Genomic DNA, 17,574 nt, shown 5'->3' with positions numbered 1-17,574 from the left:
TTATATCTTTACTTCTTCTCATCCAAGAATAGTGTGTGTAATAACTTTAAAAGTGGGAGGAACCAGCCAGAATCATGGACATAGGTAGGGGTTATTACCACAATAACTAGATATATGTTGTTTAGAAGATTACCATGATGGACGCTCATCCTAGCAGATAACTCTTGCGATATTGCAATTAAGGACTGCCAGGATCAGTACATGGTGTGTTTGTGTATGCTTGTGTTAACAAGCCTGCTTGTTTGCAACATTACTTGCTAGGAGAAGCTCAAGGCTTTCTAGCATTTCCTTTAATCTTGCGTACATATGGGAATAGCTTTACATATTTTGCATGTCGGGCGTCTTACTGAATTAATGATCACTCCTTGCATTCTTGAACCAGTGCACTGGTTTTCACACTGTGCCTTGCGGAGCTGAGCTTCCTGAGGAGCGGGCTGGAGGGGCTCCAGGCTCTTCCCTGCTTCACCTGAGCAGCTCCAACACTTCTGGCTCATGTGGGGTGATTCTGCATGAGGTTTCCTATGAAAATGAGCTTCCTGTGTTCTGAGGCTACATGGCTTACACAGCAGATGGGAAATTCTAGTGTGGTCCCATGTTGGATGTGTGCTGTGACCCTTCTCAGCCACTTTATCGTCTCCATTATTTCAGGTGTTCACACATGAAAGGAGGGTGACAGTGGAGCAAGTTAGATGGCTGGGAGAAATAACTCATGCATAATAATTCACGCCTAACTATCTGGTTGTTTGCAAGCATCAACTAATATACAGATGGTGTCTGGTTTATGTGGCCTGCCCACCTCTGTGCTGAATGGCCTGCTGATTCCTGCATGGGGCTGGTAGTCTCTGGGTAAAGCTCACAGGTAGTTTCTGAGAAAAGTGACTGCTTGCTAGTGACTCCTGAGCAAGACACAGTGTGTCTTGGAGAGAAGGAAAGACCTTTTAACAAAACTCTGATGTTGGTATTGGAATTGCAGCTGACTAGCAGGCTTCCGCTGTGGTCAAAGAATTCCTATGTATTCCTTAAGAGCAACCAGCATCTTATTCATCTTTATCTCCCCAGCTCCCTAGCACGCGGGGCTTGTTTATTACCCATTAAAGTAATAAATGTAGGTAGCATGGGAGGATGGACATAGTTTAGTTTAATCTTGACACCTTGTAGCGGGTTTTCCAACTAAGAATGGTGACCCTGTATTAATCTGGTGACAGACACTAGGATTCCAGAGGAACCTTGCATTTCACCTCCTCCCTGCCTGGCTTCATGGCGTTAGTGAGCACTGAAAAGCAAAGCATGACTGCTTTGATGGCCGGGCTCTAATGTGGGCTGAGTTGGGACCGTATTTCTGTCAAACAAGATTACTATCTGCAATCAACCCTAAACAAATGTGACAAGGAATATGAACACTAGAATAATGACTTCCTCTCCCAGAAATTGGCTGGTGATAGTTAACTGTATGGCACATGTGCAGCTGATGTCTTTAAAGCCCAGAATGTAAAAAATCCTTGGCCTTGAGCAAGTGCACCTGAGCTGTAACCCCTGCATTCTGCCCTGTGGAGAACATTTATCTTTTAGTGCCTGGGAAGTTGCAGTAAGAATATTATTTTGGGATCTGGAGCTGATGAGTTAAATTCCTAGCTACCTCGCTCTCTACAGAATGGCAGGAGTTATGAAGACCAGTTCCACCGGGTTTTAGACTTGTGGTCAGTTCAAGATGCACAATAGATTTAGGATAGTATTTTTTAGGCTTTTATAAGCTACTCAAAAGTACTTGCAAAATCAAACTAAGAGTCTTGGTTTTGGAGGTCCCCCAAGATCACCTACACGTATTCAATGATTCACTAAAAGAAATCAGAATATAGTTGTACCCACGGCTAAAATTTATCACAGTGACAGAGTAAGCATACACAGCTGGATTGGTAAGGGGAAGAGGGATAAGAGGAGTCTGGTGAAATCTATTTGCAGGTTTCCTATGCTCCGTCTCTCCTGTGAGAAGTCACACGGAGCTCACCCTCCCTCCAGCAGTGAAAACGCAGCAACACGTCTGTGATGTGTATGCCTAGAGAAGCCCATTGGAGACTCAGAATTTAGGGTTTTTATTGGGGGCTGGTCACATAGGCATTCTCTACCTAGCAACCATCCAAATTCCAGACTCCCAGGAGGAAAGCAAGTGTTCGTTATAAATCACATTGTGTGTACAAACAGCCTAGGCCCAGCAAAATGACCTTATCAGTTAGTAATGGAGAAAACGTTCTGAAAGCCAAGTTCCCTGCCAGCAGCCCCTTCCAAAGATAGCAGGCCTGCTGTGTTAACTCTTTTGCACGAGTCTAATAAACCATTTTTTAGAATAAATAAATATAATTATGGCCCATTAAATAAATCTTTGTAATTCTTTGCTGATATCTCTCCCCTGGTATCTAAAGATAATTTGTCCCATGTATAAAAGTCAACCACAAATTTGCATGGTCTTGCTGGCATATAATGGAATGAGACTGCTTCGTGTAATTGTGAGAAAAAAATTTTGAGACTTATTCTAAATAGAATATACAAAGGTGCTTGTAATTGTGACAAAGCACATGATCTCTGTCCAGACTTCCATTTTTAAGCACCTGGAAACAGAAGAGGGCTCAAAGTCTAAAGTTCCTAAGCTGTTTTTCAGCACGTGCATCTCCATGACTGCCTTCAAGGCTTGTAGGTGCGCTCACTATATACCAAGTTTAGGAGTAATTTCCAGTCTTTATGATGCTGGCATTCATCATGCCCATTTGTCAGGTCAGAGTAAAACTCTCTTGCTTAGACAGTACTCAGTTCTCTGTTGGAAAGCAAGAACTTACATGGGGTTCAGTCAGCAGGGAAACATGTTTTTAAAGTATAGAACTGGAATCTTAAGACATTTGAGCAGCGTTTTATCCTGGCTTTTAGGTTCTTGGATTCCACGTCTCCACCCAATCTCTATCTCTTGTGCAGAAAAATCATCTTTTTGTGGCAAAACAGGAGGCAGGCTGGTACAGAAACAACAAGAGGGAAGTTACTGGGTGATTCACTGTTTTTGCTGGACTGTTTCAGACCAAATTCAAAAGTTGAAACTACTTTATAATCAGAGGGTCCTTACAGGAAAAACATACCCGGAGCCGTTTCCTTCCATTTCCTGATCCCTTTAGAGCTCCTAGGACATAAGTCCATTCTCTCCTTCGCGCTTACTCTTCCCCCTCCCTTTTTATTTTTGAATCCTGGCAGCAGTCAGGGAGAGAAAGCGCCCATTCATTCACCGTCGTCTTTGGTCTTTCTTCGGCAACTATTGGTGTTTTCCTTTTAAGTGACATCCTGGGCTTCCAGCCTGGGAAGATTTTGTTTTCTGTTGACTTCTAGATGCAGCATTTTAGAAAATTGGGAAAATACAAAAAAAGGACCCATAAATTCTCCAGCCTAACGCAGTCACCGTGCTCATATTTGAGTATTTCCTTCGTCTTTATTCTGTATCCATATATGACACTTTTCATGGTTGTAATTATAATAGTGAGTGTGTCTGTGTATATATGTATTTTTTTCTCCAACTCTTTTATTTTGGAAACTTTCAAGCCTACAGAAAAGATGAAAGAATAGTACAGTGAATTTTTGTATACCTTTCACCTAGATTCATCCATTGTTTCCATTTTATCACATTTGCTTCTCTCTCTGTATAAACTTATTTCTGAACCACATATAAGTAAGTTGCAAAACATCATAGCACTTCACCCCTAAATGCTTCATCACCCGTTTCCTATATCATTATCACACCTTAAGAAAATTAAGGTTAATTTAATGATATCATTTAATATCCAGTCCGTATTTAAATTTATCCCCAAATGTCTTTTTAGCTTTTTTTAAAATAAAAAATGTAGTCAATGATCCATTCAAGGTTCATTTGGTTGTGGTTCCTTAGTTTCTTTTAATCTGGATAAATCACCCTGTCTTTTTTAGTTTTTCATAACATTGATTTTTACAGAGTCCAGGCCAGTTGTCTTGTAGAAATGACCAGAATCTGAACTCATCTGATTGTTTTCTCATGATTAGAATCAGGTTAGAGATTTTTTGAAGAATAGTTCTTTGGGGCTGTGGTGCATTTTGTAAGTACACATAGGAGCCACATAGGCACCTCACATTCCCTTTTTTGTCCCGCTGTGGGTGATGCTGATTAAGTTAATCACCTGGTTAGGGTCGTGACTGTCTGAATATCTCTTGTAAAGGAATATTTTCTTCCATTTTTGTTTCTAAAATACCATTCCCCACTGAGATGAACTAGGGCTCCTGGAAGAAATGGTTGATTCCAGGACTGGGGCAGGGGAAGTAGAAGGTGAGCCTGGCACATATTGCTGGACTTCTAGGAAGGAAGAGCTAAAAAACCAGTGGGGAGGTTTTGTATAAAGTCAAAGAAGTCAGCTTGAAAGGGCTCCCGCCGGCCTCATTTTGGACAATTTGAACATCAAAAAGAATAATAACAGTATTGGATTATAACACATTTACATTTTTTAAAATTCCATAATGATACTAAGAAGCTTTTTTTAAAAAAGGTCAGTTAAAAATGTAGAAGCAACCCCTGATGTAATAACTGAGTCAAATGAGGATCATTAGCGGATGCCAAAACCACTGCGTGAAAGGTTGTGGGAAACAGGATATCCACATGTTCTTAAAGCATCACCACAGATTCTTTATTAATTACAAAGCCTGTCTTTTGAGCTTAACACCTCGTATGCATTTTTCCAAGTTGCATGATGCTCATAATATTTAATGGCTGCATACCCCAGCACTCACTCAATGCACTGCATGTATTAAAGCGTATTCTATCCCAACCACTCTGCTGGGCATGAGAGAATCAAGTGCTAGTTGATACGAACACATTCCCTGTCCTGGGGCTTCATCGGATAGTATAATGGTTCTCTACTTTTTGGGGCTGACAAATCACCTTCAGAGAATGTGATGAAAGCTCTGGACCCACTTCCTGGAAGACTGCACACACATACCAATTTGGTGTTGTTTCCTGGAGTTCACATCCTGAAGCCCCCCATCCAACGACCTTCTTCTAGGGGGCCTCAGATACAGACCCCCAGCTAAGAAACGACGGGGCCGTGTACAGCCCCAGCAATGTGGGAAATGCTGCCTTATAGCTTGTTCTCTCTTCGATGGCCGCAGCCCAGGGCTGCCCCCAGGTTCCCAGGGTTGTGCCTAATCCAGATAAACATCTTCCTGCCAGCCGTACCACCATCCACATCATCCGCACACCTGGCTGGACTCCTACGAGTAAGCTCAGATTCCTCCTCTCTCCCTCCATCTCTCACAGTCAGCACGTCCTGGAGATTCCTGGTGTTGGAGTCCACTCGCCTTCCCCATATCTTCTTCTGCACTGCAAGGAGTGTGGTCTGGGCCTTAGCACGAGACTCTGGAGGTGGGAGCTGCTGAGTTCAAACCTAGCTCTTTCTTTCCCAGCTGGCTGTGATCTCACTCTTCTGCGCATCAGTTTCTTTATAAAAAGGGGTTGGTACTAGTACCCACTTCACATGGTAGTAATGAAGATTCAGTTTTGTATTAAATGTAAAGTCCTTAGCACAGTGCCTGGTCTATGGTAGGAAGTTAAATGGGAATTATGATGATGCTGCTGCTGCTGTTATTATTATTAATTTGACCTGAGTTCCAGTCGCCTTCATCTCTTGCCTACTGCAAAGCCTCCTACCTGGTCTCTATGCCTCCAGCTTCCCTCCCTCAATCCATCTCTGCTGGCAGGGTAATCTTCCTACATTATTGTGGAGCTTAAAACTCTCAATGGCTTCCCTTGACTTACAGGATAAAATGCACACAAAGCCACACGGAACAGCTTGCAGTCCCCTGATCTCCCCAGAGGGTTTTAATGCCTTTGCCTCGGCTCACACCCCTCTCTTGGCTCTTGATACACACGCCTGAATTGCTTAGCAAGAGGGGAGTACTGATCTATATCCTGTTAGGATGCTAGTTCGCCGAATCATTACTGACGGTGGGCATCGGAGGTGGGAGTGGCCCCTCTATTGATTATAGAGTGTGCATTCCTCCCTCTAAGGCATACTTATGCCATTGAGTGGCTCTTTCTCTTTGACAAGGAGAGTAAAATACTCTTTTTCTCCTGCGTGAATCTGATGTTCATTTTCCAGCGCTGTTTTAAACTCACAATCACCTTGCTTATTTTTTTACCTTTGGGCTGTGTTGGGGAGGGGGAAAATCCCCTCTTGTGTTCTTATGAGTGGACTAATAATAAAATTGACACAAGACCAGATTAACAGGAGAAAAACCCGTTTTAATATGTGCACACAGGAGAATCATGAAAATGATGCTCGGAGAGTGAACAAAGCAGGCAGTATAGATATCTTTTACACAAAGAAATGATAAATTTGTGAGGAACAACAGGACAAAGAAACCTAGGTTTGAGGTACATAATTAGCGAGGAATTGACACAGAGCCCAGGCTTGAGGTAGTAAATTAGCAAGGTTTGTTTCTGCAGCCTTCTCGCCTGGAATCCCTCAGCTCTGGTGATAAGGACGCAGGGAGAGCGCCTTCCCCAGGGGAGAGGGATTTCCCGCTTTCAGAGGGAACAGAGAGAGGAGGGTCTGAATGCCCTGTTTGTTTCTCAAGTAACTTTAATTCAAAATAATCAATATGCTCTTCTGGGATATTTGGGGGTGGCCTGCCCTGGGCCGCAATAGCTGCATGGTTGATGCTGCCAGGAGCCATTCTTGCAATTTATGGTGCAAATATTTTATTTCACTGGGGACAGCGGGGATGAGTAGAGCGGGTGCTGTGGATTTAATTTCTGGGTCTGCCACTTACTGGGTAATCTTTTCCAAGCCCCACTCCTAAACCTCAGGACCTTCATCCTTTAGGGATGCTGTGAGGAACGTTGAGATGGTGCTTTGTAAACTTTAAGCTGATAGAAGAATACACTTTTCCCCCTTTATTACATTTCATGCAAAAATGAACTGGAAAAAACCAATTCTTTTTTGCTTTCTTATTAACAGTTCTTTTAAACATCTTTTAAAACAGCTCCCCCTCTGTGATTGTTTGACTCCAGCTCCATACCTTGAGACTTTTTCTGGTAAAGTACAGCTAGTAAACCACATTTGAATATATCTTCCCTAGAGGATTAAATGTTGGTCACAAGGTGCTCTTTATTGATCGTCGCGGTTCACTGCGGTGCTGATGACGTGGTTCCGGCCAGGAACAGAGTTAATAGTAATATAGATTATTGTGCTTTTAATGCCCTGCTGGGGTTGTAATTCTACTGTTTAGTATTCAATGCAAAATTCATTCAAAGCATACTAAATTTTTTCCCATTGCTCTTATATTTTACGGCTTCCAGGGGCCCTTTGAGAAGGAAGTAAGTACAGTGGTAAAAATGCTTTGGGGAAAACTGTGTGCATGGCAACCTGTTTTAAAACATGCTTTTTCCACATGAAATGGATTTTGACATAAAGTATTGTAGGAACTCGTGCATGCTGGGAATCCTAAGTATGCCGTTAAAAAAAAATTTAATTCCAACCACCTCTTTCTGTTAATGGAGAAGAAATGGTTTAACAGCTGTCCCTGGGGCAGCATAAAAGGTGGGCTATATGAGGCATTGCTGTACCCTTACCCTGGCGCCTTGGAATATATGTTTTCTTATATTGGGAATTTATTAGGAACTAGAAGTCTTTGACAAACAAACTTGACTATGATGAAAGGCGCCTTTTGTTTGTCAAAGAACCATGTGTAGACTGTTGCTGTCAAGTGTTGCAAGTCAAGCCAGGGTTGTAAGGAAAGCGATTCTCATGCGTTGCTGCTGCTGATTTGGGTTTTGTCTTGTAAGTAGTACAGTAAAAAATGTTTTTAAAGGATGCTTCCATTATTTGGGGGGCACATGCATGCACGAGAGAGATTTGCTGTGATTTTAATTAACTGTAGACATCCAGACCTTAAAAAAAACCCCTTTTTAGAAAGTAACAAGGAGGACTGTTGCATGGTGATGATGATTTGCTTTTTTAAATCATTATTCATTTGTTTTTAAATCAGTGCTATCCAGTAGAACTTTCTGCAGTGTAGAAATGTCCTATAAGATGCACCATCCAATATGACAGTCACCAACTACACATGGCTATTGAGCACTTGAAGTGTGGCTCCATGTGTTCGAATGAGGAATGAAATTTTCAATTTTGTTTGATTTTAATTGATTTAAATTTAGATAGCCACTGTGGCTTGTGGCTACCATACTGGACAGTGCAAGTTTAAAACTTTCCCCTCCTCAAATATAACAAGACACACATGAATGGGTCTGTATTCTGTGGCATTTCATAAAGTTTAACATGCAAGACCCTAATATCTAATAACTGTCCCCATAGAGAAACGTGTATGTCCACGTGCACACGTGTATGCATGCACATGTGTATGTGTGTGTGTACAGAAAAGATTATTTAAAAAGACAGGTTAGTCTTAAGATAGAGCTGAGATGTCTCAAATTAAGTGACGATATACCCAGATAAGTATACCTTATGACTTCTTTAAGTCTGTTCTGTGTGAAACAAAAATGAACCCTAAGTCATATGCGGCACAGAATAGCGTCCACATTTTCCTGAATGTGCAGGAGCCACTGCTGTTCTGCATGCAGATAATGATCCACATTTGAGTCTAGCAGCTGTTTTTTGCCGGCACACGAATGTCGTAAAATCAGCAAGTTTAGCAGCAATGTCTATTTTGATAATTCTGTTCCTGAGTGTCATGGTTTATTTAATTGTCCTACCACCAGCCCCTGACACATATGAAAGAAAATTAGTGAACTCAGTCATTTGCCTTGGAGGTGAGTAAACTCGGGCCAAACCTCACTTTGTTAGAGTCAGCCTGTGCCATTTTGATGTGTTGGCAGAATTTGAGGCAGATAGCCATCAGACAGGAAATGAGAGCCATTAGGTTAGAAATAGACCCACTCAAGTCAACTTGCTAATGGGGGTAAGGAATTTCTCCTGGTACAGGAAACAATTCTGAAAATCATGCACTTGGCGGTTTTCATGGCTTCTCTGTATAGTTCCATGACTTTTTGAGAGATACCATATTATGAATATGTAACTCCCCTAAATAGCAACAGCTTATATTTGTATATAGTTTTCAGAGCACATTTGTATATTCTCTTTCAGCCCTCATACCATTTTGGTGAGGTTGTAGGTATTATTACTGCTTTTTTCCTAGACTCTCAGGAGTCAAATGACCAGTCCAAAGGTACATGGCTGGTAAATAGTACAACCAGGAGTATGAGGGGGCAGATGTGGACCCATCCTACTCTTCCAGGGCTCCGAGGTGGGGAAGAAACCAGGTATAAAATCTGGATGCCTGAGGAAATGGAATGCCCTTGGCCCTTCGGGCCTTCTCACTTGTGGTATCAGGAGACATGCCCTGTGGGCCCTGTTGGCCCACTGCAGGGCAGCTTGGACTTGAGCTTGTGGCCTGGGTTAACCTTATGGGGATTCTGGCCCCACCTCGAATGGGCTTTGTGCCCCGTGAATCAGCTGAACACCCTGGACCTTCATTTCTTCTCAGATAGGGAGTTGACTACAACTTCCAAATCCTCTTTCGTTGCTAGTTCTATGATGGGAAATGTTGCGTGGAACCAGGAAGGATTCTGTATTTGTGTAGTGTAAGTGCATGAATAAGGATATATCAACTTTTGGGGGCGTTCTTTTTAAATATTCTTAAGTTATTCCTGTGTTTTCTTTATTGGAAACCCTTTTGTAACAGAAGTGATTTCACTGACTAGAATCTAACTAGGAGGTATCTTCTACTTGATTAGTTTTAAGGATATGTTGATTTATATGTTTATCTAACATGTCTTTTCTGCCAATTCTTACTCTTCTATCTCCGTACTCTAGCCCCCCGACCCCGGTATTTTGTCCAAAAGACAGGGAGGAGAATAAGGTTGTCTTTTATTATTTTGTTTACGTAATTAGTGATACTTAATATGTTTAGAGTAAATCTTGGTTTTCTAACTTGTCAGCATAGATTCCTCCAACTGTTCCCTCTCCTCCCTTAAAAAAAGGGGATTTTCACCTGTTATGGAATTCAGATTTCTATTGCTACAAGTCAGCAAAAACTTGGCCAAGGCTAGAGATGGATCAGGCATAAAGTACTTACTTGCTGGCAATGTTATCCCATAGATCAGTAGAACTCTGGAGTTCATCAACTTGCTGACTTATATGGAGTTGAGCAAGAGGAACCCTGAACTGAACACACAGCTCGGAGCAAAAGTACAAATGTAGGGCTGTCTCATGGAGAGGGTGTATTTCTAAGGGCACTCAACATGGTGACATCTATGTCAATAAGCGGTCCTGTTTTGAATACTAGATGTGACTCGAGGTAGTCAGAGCATCCCATAAAGTTTCCAATTTGAAAATAGCATAATTATTTCTCAAATCCTTGGATCTATGAGAATGTTTGTTGGAATGGAAAACTTTCATGCTGCTGACCTGTAAATTGTAGTGGAGATATGATCTGAAGCGGATAGGATTTCAAGGCGAGTTTAGAGAGTACATTAACATTTTTTATGTGCACTACTGGGTGTTTTCTGGGTCTTGAGCCAACACGCATGTCTTAGTTCTAATGACCACCAAGTTCAGTATCCCTGCGGAGTTTGCTGACTGTGGATCACCAGCTTCTCTATAATGGTGCTATCTAGGGAGCTGCTGTGGTCCTTAAACACAGAAGCAAAATCCAGCCTGCTGCTGAACAAAAAGGATAGTGTTTGACTAACGTAATCAGGGGCTATGCAGCTATTCTCGCTGTTCTCTAGTCCTTTCGTGTCGCTAAAGGAAACAGTTGTCGTCGGAAGGGTGAAAAATGAAAAAACTCTGAGTATCCAGGTACTCTTTTCTGCTATGTCATTGCACTTGACAACGAATTGAGATCGGCAGGAGTAGGACTAAGTGATGTTCAACCTCAGATGGACTGAGCTTTGGGCCCTAGTGTGACAAGAGTAGATTCACAGAAAATAAATGAATCCAGCAGGTCAGGCTTTCATTTCAACTTAATTTATTAACATAACACCTCTAGTAGAAAGCAAACAATAGGTAAGAGGGGCAGGAGCAATCTGCTTTCAAGGCTTTTGTCGAACTTTAGAAATGATCAGTGATCTTCAGAAAATTACAGATTTAATCTAAATTGAAATGCTTTTATACATTTTCTGAATAAGTTACTTTCAGTTTAACATTCAAAGCAAGTGGGGCCGGTCCCATGGCTGAGTGGTTAAGTTCACACGCTCCGCTTCGGCGGCCCAGGGTTTCGCCAGTTCGGATCCTGGGCACAGACATGGCACTGCTTGTCAGGTCATGCTGAGGCGGCATCCCATATGCCACAACTAGAAGGACCCACAACTGAAAAAATACAACTATGTACCGGGGGTCTTTGGGGAGAAAAAGGAAAAATTAAAAAAAAAATCTTTAAGATTGAAAGCAAGTGATCCACTCCTCTGACAAAAGAAGATGACCATTGGGTGTGGTTGGACTAACATCTTCCTATGGTAACTAGAAAGTGATAATAGAGTATCCCAGAGTCTTTTCTGTGAGTGGGGGTTAATTATGGAAAGTGTGCAGGATTGTAAATAGAATAATTATCCAGGGTTTTTTTACACCTTACTAAGTGAGTTCCTCTTTTCATCTAGTGATAGGTACAGTGATGCCAGTGATGACAGCTTTTCAGAGCCACGGATAGCTGAGTTGGAAATAAGCTGAAACCAATACATGACTTGGAATAACAGGGATTGCCTGAGAGGGTAAGGTGGACTCTTGAAGTTCTTGTTTATTTTACAGTCAAGCTGTCGTCTTGGGGTAGAAGCAAGCATTACAGGACCTGTCTCGCAGGATCCTGCTCCCCCCGGGCTGCTCCTGTTTGACTGGTATAGTTAGCAGGGTAGACTTGACGGCCGGTCACGCTTTTGGGAAACTGGAATGCACCTGAGAAGGCTGGCACTTAGCTGTTAGCATGGGAAAAATGGAAAGCACCTGAGGCCAGGAATAAATCTATAAGTGGCCCGATAAATGTATACCTGGAGGCTGTAATGGTTAGAGTTGTAATAGTCTAGGTCAGGGGTCAGCAAACTTTTTCCATAAAGGGCCAGATGGTAAATATTTTAGGCTTTGTGGGCCCTGCCATCTCTGTTGCAACTGCTCCACTCTGCCATTGTAGAAGGAAAGCAGTCATAGACAATACATAAAGAAATGGGCACGGTTGTGTCCCAATAAAACTTTATTTATAAAAATAGTTTGCTGACCCCTGGTCTAGGTCACTCATGGAAAAGCAGATTTCCTTGGATTTGTAGTATTTTCTTTCTTCGTAGGGAGATGCTGAGACTGGCTTGGCTTCCGAGGGCAGCTTATTTTCCCTGAGGCTCTATTAGGCTTTACTAGAGAGGAGAGCAGCCTGGATGGCTTTATCACATCCAAGCTCAGAGGCAGATACTGCCTGGGACAACCCTAGGGTTATAGTGGGCCCTGAGATGGATGAGCTGCTCTCTCGAGCAGGGACAGCAGCTTTTGGAAAATTTGTAAAGAGTTCATTGCTCCAGTGTGAGCTCTCTTCATATTTCACTGAGGGGCAGAATATTCGTGTTCACCAGGGAAAGCGTATCTGTGTCTAGGTTTGCCTCAAACATGGAGACCTTTAGGAGCAGACCAAAATGGTGCAAAGATTAGCTGGAGGTATTTGAAAGACTTACATTGCTCAGTTTCTGATGTCGCTGATGCTGATGTTCTTGGTTTTTTTAAGGATCTGAAGTCCTTGAAGCCAAGATGAAGGAAGTGTCTGAAGAAATCACCACACTCTTAATCACTGTCTTCTCCACCAAACGTGGGATTGTAAAGCCTCGAAGGGAAGCTAATAATACGTCCTTCCATGAACCAGAACCAAAGGGGTAGTTTCCCTTTTCCTCTAGAGGTGGCCTTCGCTTCTCACCAATTTCTGTAGCTGATTAAACTTTCCCAACACCCTCACTGGGGAGAAAACGTGTTCGTGTTTCGTCCTATGTATCGTGATGTGCAGGTGGTGAGCAAGGATCGGGGTAACTGAGCCTTCGCTGTGCCGTGTGGAAAGGGTGGCAGGGCACATGCGATAACTAATTTTGAGTCAAAAATGACTCATTCTGTTACCTGGAACTCAACCACAGATTTCTGTGCTCCCCAAGCTTATTTCAATTTCTCACCCTGTTTATTTCTAGTTAAAAGTAAAATTAAACAGGTCTAAGACTGGGGTTGGCAAATAAGGCCCTCACCTCAGGTACAGAATTTAAGGGGGCATAAAAAACTCAGGAATCAAGATCAGTAATATGTATATTTTTTAATTGAGGTGAAATTCACATAACATAGAATTAATCATTTTAAAGTGAACAATTCAGCAGCATTAGGTACATTCACAGTGCTGTGCAACCACCACCTTTATCTATTTCCAAAACATTTCCAGCACTCCAAAATAAATCCCCATACCTGTTGGCAGTCACTCCCCTTTCCTCCCTCCTCCCAGCCCCTGGAAACTGCTAATCTCCTTTCTATTTCTATGAATTTGCCTATTGTGGATATTTCATATAAGTGGAATCGTACAATATGTAGCCTTTTGTGTCTGGCTTCTTTCACTTAGTATAATGTTTTCAAGGTTCATCCTTGTTGTAGGATGTATCTGTACTTCATTCTTTTTTATGACTGAATAAAATTCCATTGTATGTATCTACCACAGTTTGTTTATTGCTCATCAGTCGATGGACGTTTGGGTTGTTTCCACCTTTCGGCTATTATGAATAATGCTGCTGTGTACATTCATGTGCAAATATTTGTTTGAATACCTGTTTTTAATTCTTTTGGGTTTATACCTAGGAGTGGAATCGCTGGGTCATATGGTAATTCTGTTTAACTTTTTAAGAAAGCATCAGTAATATTTTAATGCAGTATTTTAAAAAATTAATTAAAAAGTTCACAATGAACAAAATATTGTATTTTAATATAAAGACAGGATCCAGCCCTGCGCCTCCCTCACCTGCCCAGTCCTGGCCCTGTTATACAACATTCTCATCCAGTATGCTTCCTGACTTTGTAATTGCAGGCCCCTCCAGGACTAGTTTAAGTGACCCCACATCTTATCAATAGAGTGATTAAGAATTATCTTTCATGGGGCCAGCCCCGTGGCATAGTGGTTAAGTTTGCATGCTCTGCTTCCATGGCCCAGGGTTTGCCAGTTCGAATCCTGGGTGTGGACATGGCACCACTTGTCAAGCCATGCTGTGGGCGGCATCCCACATATAAAGTAGAGGAAGATGGGCACGGATGTTAGCTCAGGGCCAGTCTTCCTCAGCAAAATAGGAGGATTGGTGGTGGATGTTAGCTCAGGGCTAATCTTCCTCAAAAAAAAAAATTATCTTTCAGAAAACTGCAAAGTCACATAGCCAGAGCGTGTGCAAAAGAAATTGTGAGCTGAAACAACCTCAGAACCAAAGATCCTCCTTCCCATGGAACCTAAAGACAGGAGCATGACCAGAACTTGAAAGTCGGACTCTTATCAGAAGCGAAGGGGTCCCTCATTCAGGAAGATCCAGTGTTAAAATTCCTTCCCCACCCATCAAAAATGTTTAGAACCCCATCATAAATGTTTAGAACCCTGTCATAAATGTTTAAAACCTTATGTAAATACTTGAAGCCCACCAATCAAAGCCTGTCCTACCAACGTTTCCACATGCCAGCCTGTTCTCCCTCTCTTAAATTTCTCCTCAAATCCTGAATCTGGGAGACAGATCTGGGGGCACATGCCCCCTGTTTTCCTGCAGATCAATCTCGCAGAATAAAAGCTGATTTCTCTCCCAAAGGCTGATGCCATAATTAATTGGCTTGTTTATGTGCATGGGGATGAGAGCCCCAATTTTGTGCAGTAACTCTTTCCTGTTGAATGTGCTTGGGATGACTTAGTTGTTGCTTACATTTGAGCTTTCTGATACTAATTTAAATCTTTTAACTGCCCAGCTAATTTTTTTTTGTGGTTGTTTTTGTCCTTTTCCCTTTTTTCTCTTACTGTTATAAGGTGTTACAGCATTATTTTGTGAGATGCTACAGAAAATTCATCTACCAAACACATGCAGAAATGAAATGAATAATTCTGGTATTAAAGATCTTTAGGGCTCCACTTGTGAAAATTACAGCTTGAAGATCACAGAGGCTCTGAATGAAAAATCTACAGGGTAGGTTAAAAGCTGGAATAGGCCTCTTGGAGAGAGTGAAGTAAGCACAGAGCAGGTACTTCAATATTACAAAGGGGTAGTCTGGCTTAAATGAAAGTTTCCAATTGTAAGGCTTAGGATTTCTAAAGTCACTTCTAACAGAGTGCTTTAGCTGCTGTGGGCTAATGCTGCATGTAAATAGGGCCGGAAGGAAGGGCACTTAAAGAACAATAAAGCAGCCTCTTTGTTGTTGCTCCATGAGCTTTTTCTCTTTTGGAGACACCCCTTGAACTTGGAATCCAGGAAGCACAGAATGGTAGTAGCGTGGCTGCTTAGGATGGTGGACCAGCCAGGGGACATGAACATATAGAAAGTTGTTATAAATCATCCACTCAACAAATGTCCCTTGAGCCCCCAGCATGAGCCACACACAGTGTCAGGTGCTGGGGGAAGTAAAAGGGAGCAGAATTTGCTCCCTAAATGCGCCTCTTTGGCATAATTATTTGGCATGATTATTTTTCAGAGACTGCAGACACAGGGAAACCTCTAAAGTTACCCTATTGTAAGAGACATTTACATTTATAAGGGAAATCTCCATTTGTATGTGTGTCTCTCTCTCTGTGCCAGGAATAGGGGGATGACCAAATCTCTAGAAACTCTTATCAATGAAGAAGGCACTGACTTAAATCTGCATTACAACCTTATCCTTGTTTACCATGCTTTTCCTGGTCACCTTCCACAACTGCCTCCCCAACTCCCCTAACATTTTTTTTTCTTAAAGATTGGCACCTGAGCTAACAACTGTTGCCAATCTTTTTTCTTCTTCTTCTTCTCCCCTAAGCCCCCCAGTATATAGTTGTATATTCTAGTTGTCAGTGCCTCTGGTTGTGCTGTGTAGGATGCCGCCTCAGCATAGCCTGATGAGCAGTGCCATGTCTGCACCCAGGATCCCAACTGGTGAAACCCTGGGACGCTGAAGCAGAGTGCACGAACTTAACCACTCGGCCACAGGGCTGGCCCCCTGCAATGTCTTTTGTCTTCAGCTGGAGATGGTATTTAAGGTGATGGCTTGGGACATTTCCAGGAGTTACTCAGTTTTCCTGGGTCTCTCCCATGTGTACAGGAGGTATACATGTTATTAAACTTCTGTTTGTTTTTCTCCTGTTAATCCATATTTTAATATAGGGAAGTTTCAGCCAAGAACCTAGAAGGTAGAGGGGAAATGATTTTTCCTCCCCTCAGAAGCGACCTACCTTCTTGCACCTGACCATCCCTTGGGAGAAGGCAGGCTTTTAATAAACCTATAAGAAAATAAGTATTTAATTATACTTGTGATATGTTCAGGAGGATATGAGAATATCAAAGAATAAGGACAAAGAGACTTTTGAGAGATGTAAAATGGGGTCCTATGACAGACTGGGGAGCCAGAGAAGGCCTCCTGAACAAAGCTAGTAAACGTTTTAACATTTTGCCTGGCCACACAGTGCAAAGACAGTGGGCCAAGAGCTATGAGACCCAGTGGGGGTGCGGTTTTCCAGACTCGCAGGGCAGCTGGGTGAGTGGTAGCACAGTTTCAATGGTGTTGTAGGGGAGGAAGAACTATTCTTCCACCCTCTAGGTCCTTCCGGCTGGTCTAAGAATTCAATTGGCCAGCAATTCTGTTTTGAGCAATTGACTCTGTTATATGAGGCAGAATAACAGGAGAAAATCAAGCAAAGTTTAATAACATGTATACATGGGAGAAACCCAGGAAAACTGAGCAACCTCCCAAGATGCCTGAAGCCACCATCTTAAATACCATCTTCAGCTAAGGACAAAGGAGGATGTTGGGGGTAGTGGTTTGGGGCTTCAAAGGGGAGGAAAGCAATTTACACGCAGATGGAAATGCAAATTTTTGATAAACAAGTGTTTGCTGGGCTATCTATAGACAATAGAACCTGAAAGAGATCTTTTGATAACACGGTCCTTGCTAGATGCCTTCCTGTCTACCACACCTTGAATTATCCATGGTGATAGCTCCTTCTTGGGAGAGGCCTTTCTATCTTGAATTCTTTTAGGCAGTTAGGAGAAAGGTCAAAGGTTCAGAGTTTTCTGTCTTTAAAAGTAGTCAAGCCAAAGAGATACATTTTGGAGTGGCCAATTTTGATCCCCCACAGTGTCAATCACCTGCTTGGTATCAGTCTACATTTTCACAAAATTGAAATTTGAATTAGGCCAAAGCTGAAGGGACTCATTCATTTTTGTTTTCTCCATAAGCCATCTAGTTCCATTCCTAATTGACACTTTTGTTGCTGTATTTCTTACTCTGACTTGCTATTTTGTTCAAATAAAAAGTATTAGCTTCATGCACATCTATGCTCTGTTAAGGTCAG

General features: G+C 42.1%; 1 protein-coding gene across 10 annotated transcripts in view; it reads left to right on the top strand.

Moving 5' to 3' along the window:
• The window catches only part of CTPS2 (CTP synthase 2), an 89,573-nt gene extending 75,845 nt beyond the window's left edge, over nucleotides 1-13,728 (top strand). For all 10 annotated transcript variants that reach the window (XR_011434625.1, XR_011434627.1, XR_011434626.1 and 7 more), the window contains 2 exons: nucleotides 11,672-11,782; nucleotides 12,775-13,728. Coding sequence is in view for 7 of the 10 variants with exons in the window: in XM_001915970.6 (XP_001916005.1) it covers nucleotides 11,672-11,741 (70 nt within the window). In the remaining 3 variants the exon portion in view is untranslated. The remainder of the gene's footprint in view (nucleotides 1-11,671; nucleotides 11,783-12,774) is intronic.
• The last annotated feature ends 3,846 nt before the right edge of the window (nucleotides 13,729-17,574 follow it).

Source organism: Equus caballus, chromosome X (assembly GCF_041296265.1).
Source record: "Equus caballus isolate H_3958 breed thoroughbred chromosome X, TB-T2T, whole genome shotgun sequence".
Lineage (NCBI taxonomy): Eukaryota > Metazoa > Chordata > Mammalia > Perissodactyla > Equidae > Equus > Equus caballus.
Note: the sequence above shows the minus strand (reverse complement) of the source record. Positions and strands in the feature narration are given on the sequence as shown.